Consider the following 15,353-nt stretch of genomic DNA (forward strand, 5'->3'; position numbering starts at 1 on the left):
ATCTATAAATAAAGGTACGACAAGGCAACTGGTCTTTGAGTTTCTACAGTTCAGAACAGCAGGAGTCACATTAGAAATGAAGCATCTGCAACAAAACTGAAGCAAGTCCAGATGCTTCTGTTTTAGAAATTATCAATCCAACATCTCTGGTTCCACAAGTCATCTAATCCTAGCTGATTAAATTATTAATTAATAAAACATTCACGTAACGATATGAATTATATATTTCTGCATTAGCTTAAATGCAAACAGGAAGAATAACGGTATAGCAGCAGCAGCAGCAGATACTTTGTCCAGGAAACATTAGGAAACAAAACAAACCACAGCACTGACAGAGACGTAACATGGAGCATCCCACTCACCCTCAGCAGGGGCTGCAGGGAACTCACCATCCACGTTGTAGACCTTGAGGCCGGCCAGGTGCTTGGCGGCGCGGGATTTGGAGGCGGAAAGCAGCGCCGGGTTGTGCACCGGGAAGTCGCAGTAGTAGTGCTCTATGATAGCCAGAGCCGCCCGCTGAATACTGAAGAGGAGAAGACGGGGGGATGTTAACGAGAAGTTATAGCCAGGGGAAATGTCTGAATCCAGGTAGCTCTACGCCAGCGTGAGAGCTCGAGCTGGAAGAATATCGGAGAGACGGTACGTGAGAAACATTAGCCACAGGTCTTTTCTGACTTGTATTAGCAAATGCTCGCTGAAATCCCAGCGGTAATTCTACAACCGCTCCCGCTGAATATAAAAGAAGAGCGGTGGAGGTAGACGAGGGCAAAGTAAGAACAAGGTATTAGCCAAAAGACCTCTTACACTTTCTTGGAAAACTTTCAACAACTGCAAAAATAAAATAATAATAAAAAACAGAACTGCTGTAATTTCACTCAGAGCTGCTGACTGTAAAAAAAAAAAGAGCAAACCAGATTTATGCTTTTTCTTTGTAGCGCCATTAAAGCAATTTATTTTCATAGCTCTCGGAGGAGAAGCGCAAGGTGAGCGAGAGGTGGTTTGTAGCCTAAAGGAGAAGACAAGACATGATGTGGGACAAAGAGAAGAAACACAGAGACAAGTTTGTCTAGAAAAGACTTGGACTGCGGTTATATCTGAGGGCGCTGCCGGGACGTTAAAAAGGGATTACATTCTCCAACATGTACATTTTCCATCGGGCACAAATTTGCAGACATTTTAGTTTGACGGGATTAAAGACGTCGGCTCGTGGACACGCCTGTCAACATTTTAATTTGAGGAAAAACACAACCTTATGGAAGATTTGTGAGAGCATGCGGATTCGGATGGCGTTAAATAGCTTTAGATAAACGTTCATGTCTTTTTAAGTGTAAATTGACAGGGGCCAGAAACTGAAACGAATTCCTTGCAAGTCACTCATGTCCCCACTGACGAGAGGACACTTATAATCGCCGTAGTGACCACTGAAAGCCACCCATAAGACAGCAAGTGACTGAGGCGACACAAGAAAAACAGAAAGGTGCGAGGGGAAGGAGTAAACGCTGTCAGGGACTGATGTGCGCTCCCAGCAGCAGCTGCAGCTCACATCCTGATCCTCAGCGCCGTGGATCAGAGAAGCATGCCAGGTCTTGTCTTTCACATCCCAGCGCTCTTAAACCAACAGTACACAAGCAGGATGTTTTCACATGTTACATGTCATAAATCTTTTTTACGATTTGCTGCCTCTGCGTTCCTGAAACTGAACCACATTGTGCTAAAGATGCAACCACACACAGTTCACTACGCTACAGCCTTTACTTAGATGAATAGTTGACTGTGGGGTAGTCAGCTGATGCTTCTCATGTGATAGTTTTTACATAATATAGCCAAAGGCAGGCCTGATTTATAAAGCTTGACGACAAAATATTAAAGCTGCACAATACTTTACAGCTTTAAAGTTCATTTAAGTTTTCACGGTGTAGACGATCCGCTGAAAGAACGTGAGCAGAAGAAGACATAACAACTTGCAAACACAATGAGCTCGATTCCATGCCCTGCATTTGGCCAACGGGACGGCAGCAGACGCTACTTAACACTGGACCCTTATCTTTTTTCTTTGTGCGTCCGATGTCATTCTTCAGTCCGCGTGGGGAGCTAACTTAATATACACAAACAACAGCGCATGCCAGCCCGCAGCATGCGCTTCCCATTATCCAAAAGAAGCCTCGCAGCGTGACCCCTTAACCCGCGCTGATGAAAGCCCTCGCTGACCTCCCGTAACTTCAGTTACATTAAGCGACGGGTCATTCGCTGTATCACAGACAGGTAGGAACCACGGCACGTTAAAACGTCATTCATCCTTACTGCTTGGACCGTCTGGTGACAGTCACACGGACGAGAGCTGCGTCACGAGAGGCTAACGGAGAGACAAGACTTTTAAAATGAGGATAATGCTGATCCATAGAATTAGACAGCATCCGGAGTAAAGTGAGGGGGGCTTTTGAGGGTAAATACGCCTTAATAGACATATTTACACAGATATCTATTTAGTTTATAGCACATAAAATAGGATGATGGTGTTTTTCATCTTACAACTACTTCCATTACCTCTTAAACAAAACAGCTCTCTTGAGCTCGCAAATTAAACTGGCTTAGAAGTCATTATATTCGCTTGTATGACTCACGCAGCTTGATCTATGCTGGGATCACGAGGAAAATATGACAGCAGCGCCTCTGTGTTCTCATTTTCACGTTAAAGCAAAGAAGGATTGCGGAGCGTCTGTGTCTTCTTTCCCTTGTTTTCTGTGTGCATGCTGTTGCCCAGCACCGGTAAAGTATTTATGAATGCGCGAGCGTCTTGGAAACAGATCCAAATTGAAACCTCTGTGCACAGGGGATATATCGCACAAACACGTTAGAGAAATAAAATGAGGAGACTTTCTATTTATTTCCCCGGTAAATATATATATTTACAGATTAAAAGCGACACCGAATGTCAGCAAACAGAGGCTCGCTCGTGTGATGACACACACTGAAGGAAAACAAACAAATCATAGGCTGGTGATTATATAGCGAGACCGGAGGCGGTGCTCATTTCCGCCGAAGAGGCAGCAGAAGTGTGATAACGCGGCGCTCTCTTATACACTGAGCATTCAGAGCCACTACAGGCAGGGCCATTGTTTAGTTGGTGACTTACGTAAATGCTGAGTCAGTCCCAAGTCTCGTCTCAACTTTAATCAATTATTAAGCTGAACAAACACGACACAAAAACCGTTCAAGCCGAGAAGCTCGGCCCGGCCCGGCCCAGAGAGCAGCATCTCAAGGAGAATGAAATAAGGAAGCTTCGTAGTTCAGTCGTAAACCAGTTACTATTCAGGGTGGACCAGTCAGAGAATGTAAACTGGGAAGTCTCCAACATGTGACTGTGTTCAGCCCCCACCGCAATAATTCTCCCAGGCCGCCGTAAGGAATGCGTCCTATATTCAAAGTGTCCGGTCAAACAGGGGGACGAAAATGTTCCTCTCAGATCGGCATCAAAGGCGAGGAAGAGACAAGCCATCAGGGCCCCAGGGCTCAGGCAGGGGCCCCAATTATGATAAGGCTATGGATGGATGCCAGAAAAACAGGAATGTGAGCAGCAGCAGCAGCAGCAGCAGCGACCGCCGCCTGTTAAGAGAGGAGATAGATTGGCTGAGAAAACACAACAGCTACTTGTGTCCGGGCTTCGTGCGCGCAAATCTGTCATTTGCATGTATGCGGTGCGGTTACGAGCACACACGCACCTCTATGTTGTGCGTGTCCGTCCGGCTGACCAGATGCTGCACTGCAGTCTGCAGGGAGAGCTAATTAGCCGTGTGTTTACAGTCGCAGACGGACAACAGGCCGAGGCCAGGCCCGCTGCCGGCCAAGCAGGGGATGAATGGCACTGCTTATAAAGGACAACACCCCCAAGGCAGACAGCTAACACCACAACAAGACCATTACACACACACACACACACATACGCTTGCCTGACCTCTTTCCGCCAACGCAAATCAATATGAAAATCGATCAGCCTTTTAAAAGTTCATATTTCAGAGGACGGACTATTTCTTTTTAACGCATCGGAGCCGACTAGACACAAAAACATCACGATAAAGACGCGAAATTGCAAAATTTTGCTCTTTTATTGGTGATTTTTCTCAATCTTTGGATCAAAACGTTGCTTTAAAGCTCAATTTTACTTTCCTTTTTCATTTAAATGTCAAGTTTGCCTTGGCTCGACACACATTTTCACATTGTCAGACTAATATTGCTCCTCACTGAGTAAAACAAAAAGCTCCCCGCACCTTGTCAACACTCGCAGTCTTTTATAATGTAGCTCTGTGTCAGTACAAAGCCCTTGAGCTGCTAGTCAGGCAGCTATCGTGCCTGTTTCCTGTGCTGTGTACAATCTCGGTCTGGAACAATCGCGCCAAGAAACCGAGTATTTTTAGCAAATGGTTTTACAGGTTGATTTATCAGGAAAGGGCTCAGCGCTTTGGGGAGCTCTCACGACGAATCTGCTGGGACGTCTACCTTAATATACACATAGAGGGATAAAGTATTTTAGTAAAGTCAGTAACACCAAAAATAAAGAATTTAAGGAGGAGGTTGGGAGCAGAGTGAAAAGTGTCAAATTCTAATGGCCTCAACCTACACCATGTACCCATAACTTCTCTCTTAAAGGGGTAAATAATGGGTTATGTCAATTTATATTAAATGTTAAACACAGAAGCATGCATTTATATATAGTGAAGTTTAATATAAACTATATTCTAGCCTGGAAGCCAACGGTGTTTCTAGTTGGTCTGGAGTCTCTCCATTGGGAAGTGATTATGCCCCGGCAAAGATCTGCCAGGCCAGATAGCAGTTAAGACCCCGTAATGATACCCCAAGGGCATCTCACCTGACTCATATTCTGATAAAACTCAAGTTTGGCTACGAATGGCTGAATATAGATCAGTTTAAGACTCAAAAATCCATTACTGGTCAGGCTATCGTGCAAAGAGATCAGGAGAATCAAGTTAAACTGGACTTTTATTTGGTTTAATGTTGCCACCATTAAATTCTGACCATATTTAGCCTCTTTATATTACATATTTATATTACATAAAGAGTCATCGTCATGTATTTGGAGGTTTAAATACAACCATCCTCAGGTGTTTTTAAATATACGAGGAGAAGGTTAATATGTGACGTGTGAGAAAAAACCTTATAAAGTCAGAGTACACATAGAGCAGTATTTCATCCGTCCTGTCATAAACCAGATCCATCCATAAATCCATCAGGTTTTAGTATTTAGCCGAGAGCCAGAGCTGTGTGAGAGACCCAGGACTGCACATGGAAAGCAGGGAGTAACAGGAGAGCTGCTGCATGCGGCTAAAAATGGGATCTTCCTGTTTTGCCTCAGAGACGATAAGCCCATAAAAACCTGGCTGGTCTAGTCTGAGCTGTTCTTTCCGACACACACACGAACACACGAACACACCCTCCTTTCTTTCTTTCTTCCATTCCCACATACATTTTAGGATTCTTCAACGCTACCCTCCCATTAACAATTAATCCCTCCTTCTCCATTCTCTCTCTTTCACTCCCTCTCCCGTTGATTTCTCCCCGCTCCGGTCTCCTGGGTCTTTCCTCTGTACTCCGCCCTCTCCGTCTGCAGCTCTTTTCTGAGGAGTTTCCTCTCTGAAGTCTTCCCCACCCTCTCCTCTTTTTTTTTCCCTTCCTCCTGGCACCATTTTCTCTCCTCATCAGGCACTTTATCTGCGCGCCTTTTTGTCTCTACACTTTCTTCTGGCTTAACTCTCGATTTCCCCTTTCCACATCATCATCCCTCTCTTCCTCGCGGCGCGTCCTACGCTTTCTTGACTTTCTCTGCATGAATTCTTCCTCCCGTCTCTCTGGTGTACACACTTACAGGAGTTCTCTCTTATATTCCCATCGCTCTCACTTGAGGTGTCCCACTTTCTGCCTCTGCCTTCATCTCGCCCACACATCTTCTGTTTTCCCTCCCATTCATCCGCCTCCTCTATCCTTATCGCCCTTATCAGTACAGCCGCCTCTAACTCTGCCTTGTCTCTCCCTCTTAGTGTGCGTCTGTCTTCCATCTCGACAATGCGCAAGCTGGGTATTCAATACTAACAGCGTCCCTTAATGCCTCTGACTCTTGCAAAGTTGTTGCCTATTTTATGATGAACGTGAATATTCACCTTCATGTCTTTGGACGACAGCTGTGAGCTGAGATAGAAAAGCCCCATCCCGTCACTTTCATCATTTGAACATGTGGTTTTGTTCTCGGTAACAAGCTTCAACAAAAAAGAGCCTTGTAGAAAATAGTGTTCAAGCCTGATGCACCTTGTCGCTATGTCACATGACTCTATTGTTGTCCAAGCGCCAATTTAAACCCTTCAATCAATCCCACTGTCAGGCTGCGTCCTGCTGGGGACGGCTGCTGTCATCTAGGAGTGTCGTTGCTATGGGGTCGGGGTGCCTGGTCTGGTCTAGGTGGGTGCTACATGTCTAAGTCCACATGAATGAATCCCAGCTCCAAAAAACCCCAGCAGAACATTGTATAGTGACAAGATGGTCAATGTGATTTACTTCATACGTCCGTGGTTTTAATGTTGTGGCTGATGAGAGGAGTTCCCTAATATGAATTGAGACTGCTTTGCGCTCCTCACCTGAGCTGTCCCAGGTTGTAGTGCCGCGTCTCGCCGTCCGTAGAGCGCGTGACGCACAGAGAGAAGCACGGCTGAAGCTGCCTGAGCTCCAGCAACACGATGGCCAGGTAGTGGATGAAGAGCAGAGCGTCCACCAGGGACACGGCGTACTGCACGATGCCCTGGTAGTTCTCATCCTACGAACAATCAAGTTAAAAGGGGGGGGGTCATTTGTAACGCATCCACTGTAAAGTACGGCAAATGCAACAAATACGTACAAACACATTTCCAAAACACAATTTTGCATAAAATACTCCTGCAGGGATAAAACAGGAGATCAAGACTAGATGTAGAGCATATGAATATTTAGACACATTTCAAAGGACTCCCTTATTTGTGTGTGTGTGTGTTTTTCCTCAAGCATTCTGAATGAGCGACCCACAGGGAATTTAAATTATGACTCACACAGTAAACACAAATATCTGTGTTTTGGTTGTTGTGATCTTGTTTCGAGCCCCTCAAGGCATTAAAAATGAATGTGTCTACAATATATGCGACCTCTCCCATTCATGCTGCTACGACTGGAAATCTTTTGACTGTGTGTGTGTGTGTGTAGACTCATGTGAATTTCTACGTATATTTTTAGTTACACTGTGGAATTACATTTCACGCCTACATTCACGCCCCGTCTCGTGACCTTCTCTGAGCTCACCTGTGAGTCGAGTATCCTGACTCCGTAGAAGAGCCAATAAGAGACGACAAAGAGCAGCACGAGCACAGCAAGGAGGGCCCTGAACACAAAAACCCGCGGGAGGCCTGCCCGCGCCGGTCTGAAAAAGAGCGCCCAGACGGCCAGCAGCAATATGAGCAGCTTAAAGGCCACGGAGATGAAGAGGCCCTCGCAGGCCGTCCCGCAACTCTGCAACTTGTCCGGCCAGAGGATGTGCGGGAGCACGAGGAAGGCCAGCGGGGTGAGGAACACCAGCAGGCCCAGGATCACGGCAATCGTCCGGGCGAGGTAGCGGCGGCAGTCGAGCCCCACGCTGTCCTCGAGGTCCTTGGTGATGCGGACAATGTCCTCCTGGGAGAGGCTGTGCTCGGAGGTGCCTGTGATGGCTGTGGTGGTCTCGCCCCAGTTGTCATCCTGAAAATATGAGGAAGAGACAAAAGACGGATTACTTTCTCCAGATTTACTCACTTTCACGCGCTCTGGTTCTGTCAATCATTCCCGTTTCTATTGTGAAATATTTGCAGAAATCCTGATTAAACGTTTGCGATAGTCGTGCTATTATTTGGAATCTCTCAACGGTTATTTGACATAATATTCCAGTTTTATAGCATTTACTTTTGACTGAAACCTCAGTCAGATTAATGGCAGGGAGGTTATTTCCAAGCAGAGAGAAAGGAGTAGAAAATGGGAAGTGTAAAAAGTCAACAGAGCGAGCAGCCAACGCGGCTACGCGCTGACGTCTGGGTCCGACTGCATCCGCAGATAATGAAGGTCAGCGGCGTCGGAGCAGAGCCGTTAGAACAACACAGATAAGGACTCTTTACACGGTAGTCATAACAAGCCACTACTGTGGCCCTGTGACCAGCTGAGTGCTACCCCTGACAGACAAAAAAAGAGGGCAGATAGTGAACTGACATCAGCCAGGAGAGCATTCAATAACAGCTTTGTTCCATCAGAAAAAAATTCCATTACTAAAATGCAATATAACGCACGAGTCCTATTTTGAGGATTATATCAATAGCATTTGATCCACACTAGCAGAGAGGGATCACGGAGGAGCTGTGGAGATACATTATGAACACTTTAGACTGGGGGGGTTGGGAGGGAGGATGGTGCACTGGGACAGAGAAGAGCCCGCTGGCCTCAGGGTTAAAACAGCAGAGATGAAGCAGAACAATGGGAGGACCCAGGCAGTATGCTCAGGTTGTCTTTGAAAAACAAGAAAAAAAAAAAAAGCTCCTGTGTATACTCATGAAGTAACAATGGTACGGTCACTGCTATACGCAATGTCAGTTCTGTATCCACATACAGCGTACAAGATACGTGGAGAATGAGAGATAAGGTTTCTATATTTCTCTTATTGTTAACAAATCCCATGAAAAGACGGGTAGGCATCTGAGCCTTTGTCCAAAAACTATTTAAAACCCTTAAATGAACCTCACTGTTTCACTTTATCCTGATGTATCAATCCATGGCTTTCCCCCGTCTTTGAGCATATATTTAAAAAAATAATATAATAAGCTTATATAAAGTATTTTTTAGCTGCACATTTGTATTTAAATAAATGCCTGTTGCCAGTGACGACATTAAATGATCCACAGTATCATGAGCTGGGCGTCTGAGGCGACGTTTATCTTTATAATTTCTAATGCAGCAGACTTGCTCTTCAACTTTAACTAACTGTTGCTACGGCCCAGCAAAAAAAAAAAAAAAAACACAAAATGACTATTATACTACTGACTCACAATGTCACACTTGCTGCATTCAAACAAAACTCAAGAACATGAGCTTATGATTAAGACACGGGACATCATCTGTGAGTAAAGAGAACAACGCTGCTAGGCAACAGCTGGCGTCTAGAAGCCTCTCAGGCTAACACCTTAGCATGCTAACAGCAACGGCAGAAAATATGCGTGCAATAACTACTTATGGCCACAGGTGGCGCCAAAAAAATCTAGATTGCCACTTTAAGATCGTGACATTATTGTCCAACCAAGACAAAAAAAAAGACATTTTTTATTTTTTATTTTCAAAATTAAAATCCTTTTATTTTACAGTTAAAATCAGTATAAACCAATAACAGAGTTAGCATCACCGCAGCATATTCTATTAATAGGACTACTATCATTCACAGGAGACGACATGTTAACTGTTGACTTGTTGGTATAGGATTTCGCGGACGGTCTCTCGGATGAGACGCGGCGCTGAAAGCCGTCTCAGGTTCTCCTGACCTTTGGCACGGCAACGCGGTCGTAAATACTCCGCGTGTCACTGTCCGCATTGCTCAAGAAGCAAACCAAAAACCTCGACCGACCCACCAGACGGTGGAATGCACGGCTTGGGTTCAAAGGGTCAGAGAGGGGGAACGTGTTGCTACATCCCTGAAGCTCAGTGAACTCGGGGACAATTAAAAGAGAAATTTAAGTGAAATTCCAGTGAATTTATCAACAGTGATTCCAAAAACATGAACACCAGCTGTAATTCGACGCCTCAATCATAGTTAAAGGATATTAATTGTGTCTGACAGAGCAACAACAAACAACAAAACCCACAGCACACAACCTGCGCGCACACAGACATGAATAATACATGTTCCAGTTCAGTCAATTGGAGTGGAGATTGTTTGTGGAAGGGAACAGTGAAAGCCACTTCATTAATAATGAGAGAGGTGGACTGGAGAGCCCTCAGCGTCTCCACAGAGACTTGAGCAACAGGCTTTTTTATTCACACGAAGCAATTAAACCCTACAGAGAACTAAAGAACTAAAGTCAGCCAGTCCTCATTATTCTCCTTTTGTATTTGCGAGAGACAAGAGCTCCATAAAAGGGGATCCGCATCGAAATTCACAAAGCAACACAAGCTGCAGACTAGCATTCCTAAGCAGTTAGTATAGGGGGGTATACGTCGAAGAGGAAGCTTTAAAATCAGTTATTTTAAATGTGGTTTGAAGCCTGTTGACATATTCCCAAGTCTTAATCTGTCTGACCAGTGTCTGGCTGGTGAAGACAAGCATGCTGTGTGTGTGTGTGTGTTTATGTGTGAGAAAGGAAATCAATAGGCATTAGGTGTAAGAAAGAGTGCCTCTCTGACTACGGCGTACCCCGCGGCATCACTCGGGGGAGACATGAATCACAGCCTCTCGCGCCTCGTGGCCGGGATACACTCATCAACACTCATCGCCCACTGCCCTTGTATCACAGCCTTGAATTACACGCCGCTAAAGAACTCTGGCAAGAAATCCAACACCCTTTTTACACATGGTGCAGCAGTGTAACACCTAGCGATGTTGTCGTGCTTTTATTTTTTTACTTTCTGTTTCGGTTTGTGGGCTAAATATGTCGTTGATTAAGCGTTTCTGTGCGTTACACACTCTGGCTGGGGTGTAAATTGAAAATACAGAACTGTACCTGGGCTTTCCCTCTGCCTGCTTGACTAAAAATAGACATTAGTGACCCACATTTCCTCTCGGGATTAACCGATCGCCACGGGCCGATCTGGTTCAGTACCAGCAGCCGTGCAGGAGGCCCCGGCCCCATTCATCACATGAAAAATAGGTGAAACTGGGAGGAAGAGAGAGAGGAGAGAGGGAACAAAGAGACCCGGAGAGAAGGGCGAGAGCGCTACAGAAATCTCTGATAACGAGACAGCCAATTAGACGGAGGAGAGGGATTGATCCGGAGAGGCAGGGGAAGTAAGGGCAGTCGCAGTTCAAGGGCTAGAGATGATTACAGCGCAGGGAAAATCCTGCGTATGCGTCATGATTACATGCGCGGCAGCCGAACACCTGTCAGGTTTGCTCTTGTCCTGCATCTGCAGTGATTTATGGACCCAGACGAGGGTTTATGAGCAATTCCCGCGCACTCGGGAGACGTTACGCAAGGAACTCAAGAGCAGAAAAAGAAATTACGTGCTCTTAGATACTACTAAGGAGAGAGCCAGAGAACAAATCAAAGCTTGAATCATTTACTGCACAAGAAGAACTTAAGCCCAAAGCTATTTCTGTTAAATGTCCACCTTTAAAAACATCCACAAGTCAATAAGAAGCTAAACTACTGTGAGGGCAACATCCAGTTCTTAACTTCTACATATTTTAGTCGTGCTCTCTGGAGCGAACCGCACGTAACGCTCGTCTGAGCCTCCCTGAAAAATACAAGAGGATATTTCATGCGAGGGAGGAAGCGCAAATGTTTGATGTGTTGCAGTCTGCCAGCCGCAATAACGACGCAGACAGCGAACGTCACATGCTCAGGTACGACACACACACACGGAGGAGCTGACATGTATCGAAGGTAAATAAATGATGGCGACAAATCATTCTACTACGGTGAACTTATTTTTTTTTCACTGCTTCAGAGAACACTCCTCCATAATTCATCCTCAAAGACACGGGATTATACGCGTGTGCCGTTAAGCTAGGCTCGTTTTGGTCTTTAAATATTATAAGTTATCTCCAAAATACACTGATAGTCAATAAAAACTGAACTTCAAATGCAAAATTGATGAAATTAAAACAATATTTAACCTTAAAAATGAGCAGAAACACAATATCTCGCCTTAATCTCTTCCGAATCATCTTTTATACAATTGAAATGAAGCTCAACAAAAGCCAAAGCAACACTTGGTGGCCCCTTCAGTTCATGTGTTGTGTTTTAAGAGAGACTTCCTGGTTGGGAAGGCAATTGAGGAGAGCATTTGAGAACACCGGACGCCTTGTTAGCGCAAGAGCATAACCTTGTCTTTTGTGTTTGGAAATTAAAGTTTAAGGGAGTAGTTTGTCGTTTTGGTTTGCCTGGAATCAATCGCGTTCTTGCGTCTGTTTATGCAGAAGCAGAAGCTCAAACCAGGAGACTTAACTTAGCCTTAAGACAGAGAGCAGGGGGTGACAGCTAGCTAGCTAGGTTCTCTTGAAGTATTTCCCCAAAATGTTGAACTTAAATTAACCTGAGTAAGATTGAAGCATATAATGTAGGCACACACTTTTTTCCCAATATGCAAGACAGGGAATTTATGAACCGCCTACAAAATAAAGAAAGCGTGAAGATTTTACACAGAAAATGAAAGCAAAGAACTGCGCCTAAAGAAAGCACTAATCTAGCGCCAAATCTACCAAGGCAGCCATAACGGCAACAGTGTACTTGGCCAAGTCTTGAGGAAATCGCTCTCTCCATCGCGTTCCACGCAAGCCTAAAAAACATGGCAGCATTAAGCAGAGGCAGTTTGCACAAGCATGGCAAGAGCAGCGTGATAAGAAGCAGAATGTGCCATCAAAGTATTTCTTCGATAAAACATTTGGCGGGGCTGCGAACTAAGTGTTTGCAACCCGATACAGTAGCTGCTGAGCTTTAAACACATCCAGCAGGACATCTGAACCCCACACCAGGCATTTGCTTGGATGCATCAAGTTGCGAGCTTCTCTTTGGGCCCTTAGGGTGTTTATGATGATAAATTGGATGATACTTTAAGCTGGGGTTTTTTTTTTTGCCAAAACTTGTGGTCCTGGGTGGGATACCAGCTAATTTTCTTGGCTTTAAAATCAAAGAAATCAACATATTTTGCACATAACGACCTGAAGCAATGCTTTACAGCTGAAATAGCTGACAGAAATACGCTGAACTGTACAATCTTGCCAGCTCACTAATAACCTGAACCCTGAGCTGCTTTCTCTTCAACTCATAAACACAGCTAAGGAGTTATTAGGCTGACACCACAGGAAACGACGCTCAGAAAACCCTGTGTGTGCAAGTACCATGCAAGTATACTGTATATAGCACACTAGTTTGACCTTGCACGTCAGCCAACATGCATTTACAAAGCTTTCAGTGGAGTATTTGTTTGCCTTCTATCTGTACCAAAGTATAAATAACAGCTATTGTCTCTCACTGTAAATAAAATATCCCCTAAAAGCCTGTTTGCTGTTGTTCGGCTATTAGTGAGCTGCAAACAAAGCTCCTCGCTCGGTACGGGAACAAGTGCACTCTACCCGCTCCTGGGAGGCGAGGTGTGTGTGTGAAATACAGCAGCGTGCGTTCGCAAAGCTCTTTAGAGTCATTTCAAACCACCCTTGTGTGGACAGTGTGTGTGTGCGGCTGCCAAGAGCTTGTCAGGACAAGGAAGGGGAGCATTTTAAAAAGTTTTCTTTGATTAATTTGCAGGATACTGGGTTGTTAGACAATAGGGGATTGAGAGTTGAATAGTGCTTGGTGTGGAATGGATTATGAACTGAAATGAAGGAGTGTACAGACCTTTTAATTTAGCAAAGCCAGGACTCTGGTGTAACTATAACGCACTTTTAAAACGGGAGCTGACTCAGAAAGCCAACTTGGCTGTTATCGAAACAGAAATTGGGTTGAATTTGTCCCTGTGATTCAAATAGTTGCTAAACTACGTCAAATTCAACTGTATGCTACCCACGCAGCACCCAACAGCAGACACACAACGTTAGTGACAAGCTTGTGAACATAGCATGGAGCATTTATTAGCTAAAGAGTCGGATATTTTTTTTGGGAATTGGTGCAGACCCAAAACGGAGCAAAAAACTAAACTAATACGAGAACTGTTCTCAATCCTCTTGGGAAATCTGTCAAATCGTTTGGGCGGGGTTTATGCGATGACGGACAGAAGAGCAACAGCGACCTAGTTATACACGTCATCTGAGCGCCGAGGAGTTTGGGAATTCGTTCCCAACAAAATGGCTGATCGGACGAACCAACTGAGATATTTTTATTCTCTGTACTGGTTGAAACACGCCCCGTAATGAAATCCAAACGGCGTGTTACCAGATAAGAACCGTGTTTAGCTAATGAAACACCGATGTGCGCTAGTTTTAAAATGACATTGTCCTGCTGATTGGGGCATCAGATGAGACACATTTTTGTCTGAGGTTTTGTTTTAATAAAAAGGTTCCCACTACCCAGAAATAGAGAGAATAACACAACAATTAAAGTGGTGAGAAGAGCGATACAAACACTGCTTTCTTCTTTTCACATTAGCCGCCCTAGCACACACAGCGCACTATATTATTGTGCTCATGATACATGGAGTAAAGCCTGCATCCCAGTTCATACAAATGCATTTATTATGCAATAGAGCACCACTTAGCATCAAAACCAGTCATCTATTCATAGAGAATGAAAAATTCAGTGACTACAAAAGCCAGTTAGTAAAGCGTATTTCAATTACTGGTGAGTCAGGAAGTACATTAGCAAGCTGGACCTGTCAGCCTTACCTCGCTTGGTTTAGTCACCGGCCCACAGCTGCCAACTGGAGGTGATTTAGTGTAAGAGTCGTCTTGTACTGTGGTGACTATCACTTCCCTTGTGTCCTCAAAAACCTCAAGCACCTGCAACATTTCATCCCCCGCCTCCATCACCGTTGACGACTGCATCCCGAGATATGAATCGCACCAAACTTAACCGCAACTGTCTGTTCTCAGGCGCCGCTTCCTCTCCCCTGGTCCATCCCGGTGGCGGTGAGCGTGAGTGTGAGTGTGAGTACGACCTCCCCGACTCTCTCCTGATCTGCCGCCCGGCCCCTCGCTTTATCCATCTTTATATAGAAGTCTCTCCCATCATGCCTCGGGAAGTATTGTATGGGACTGTGCGCTCACTTGCCACATAATGTAAGGGGCTTTATGGAGAAAGACGAGAAGAGAGCGTGGGGGAGTGAAGAGGAGCTGAGGAGGGAGGGAGGAGACAATCACGTGGCTGTCCTGAAAGCAGCGGGGATGGATGGATGGATGGGTGGGGGGTAAAAGGATAGATGGACAGACTGAGAGGGAGTTAAAGAGTACAGTAAATAAACATCCAAGGAGGAGAGGGAAGAAACAACACATCAATTTGGTGCCATTCCCGTTCGCCCAGAGACGCGCTTCTCCCGTTGCACTCCCTCTTTTTCCCTCCAGGCTCTCTCGTCCTCCTCATTCTCCGCTTGTCTCTTGCCTCGGCACCACTCTCCCTCCATTGCTTCTGGCCCAGTGAGCACTGAGGTGTCGTAGTGCTGCCACC

At 45.1% G+C, this 15,353-nt stretch overlaps 1 protein-coding gene across 1 annotated transcript; it reads right to left on the minus strand.

The window, feature by feature from the left end:
- Positions 1-226: 226 nt before the first annotated feature.
- On the minus strand, positions 227-7,835 carry LOC311509794 (vang-like protein 1; the record flags this gene model as incomplete). The annotated part of the gene is made up of 3 exons (XM_084575230.1): positions 227-523; positions 6,642-6,817; positions 7,333-7,835. Coding segments are annotated over 3 exons (899 nt in total), but the record flags the coding sequence as incomplete, so codon positions are not given.
- Positions 7,836-15,353: the final 7,518 nt, after the last annotated feature.

This window comes from Chelon labrosus (assembly GCF_963514085.1).
Source record: "Chelon labrosus genome assembly, contig: SCAFFOLD_280, whole genome shotgun sequence".
Classification (NCBI taxonomy): Eukaryota; Metazoa; Chordata; class Actinopteri; order Mugiliformes; family Mugilidae; genus Chelon; species Chelon labrosus.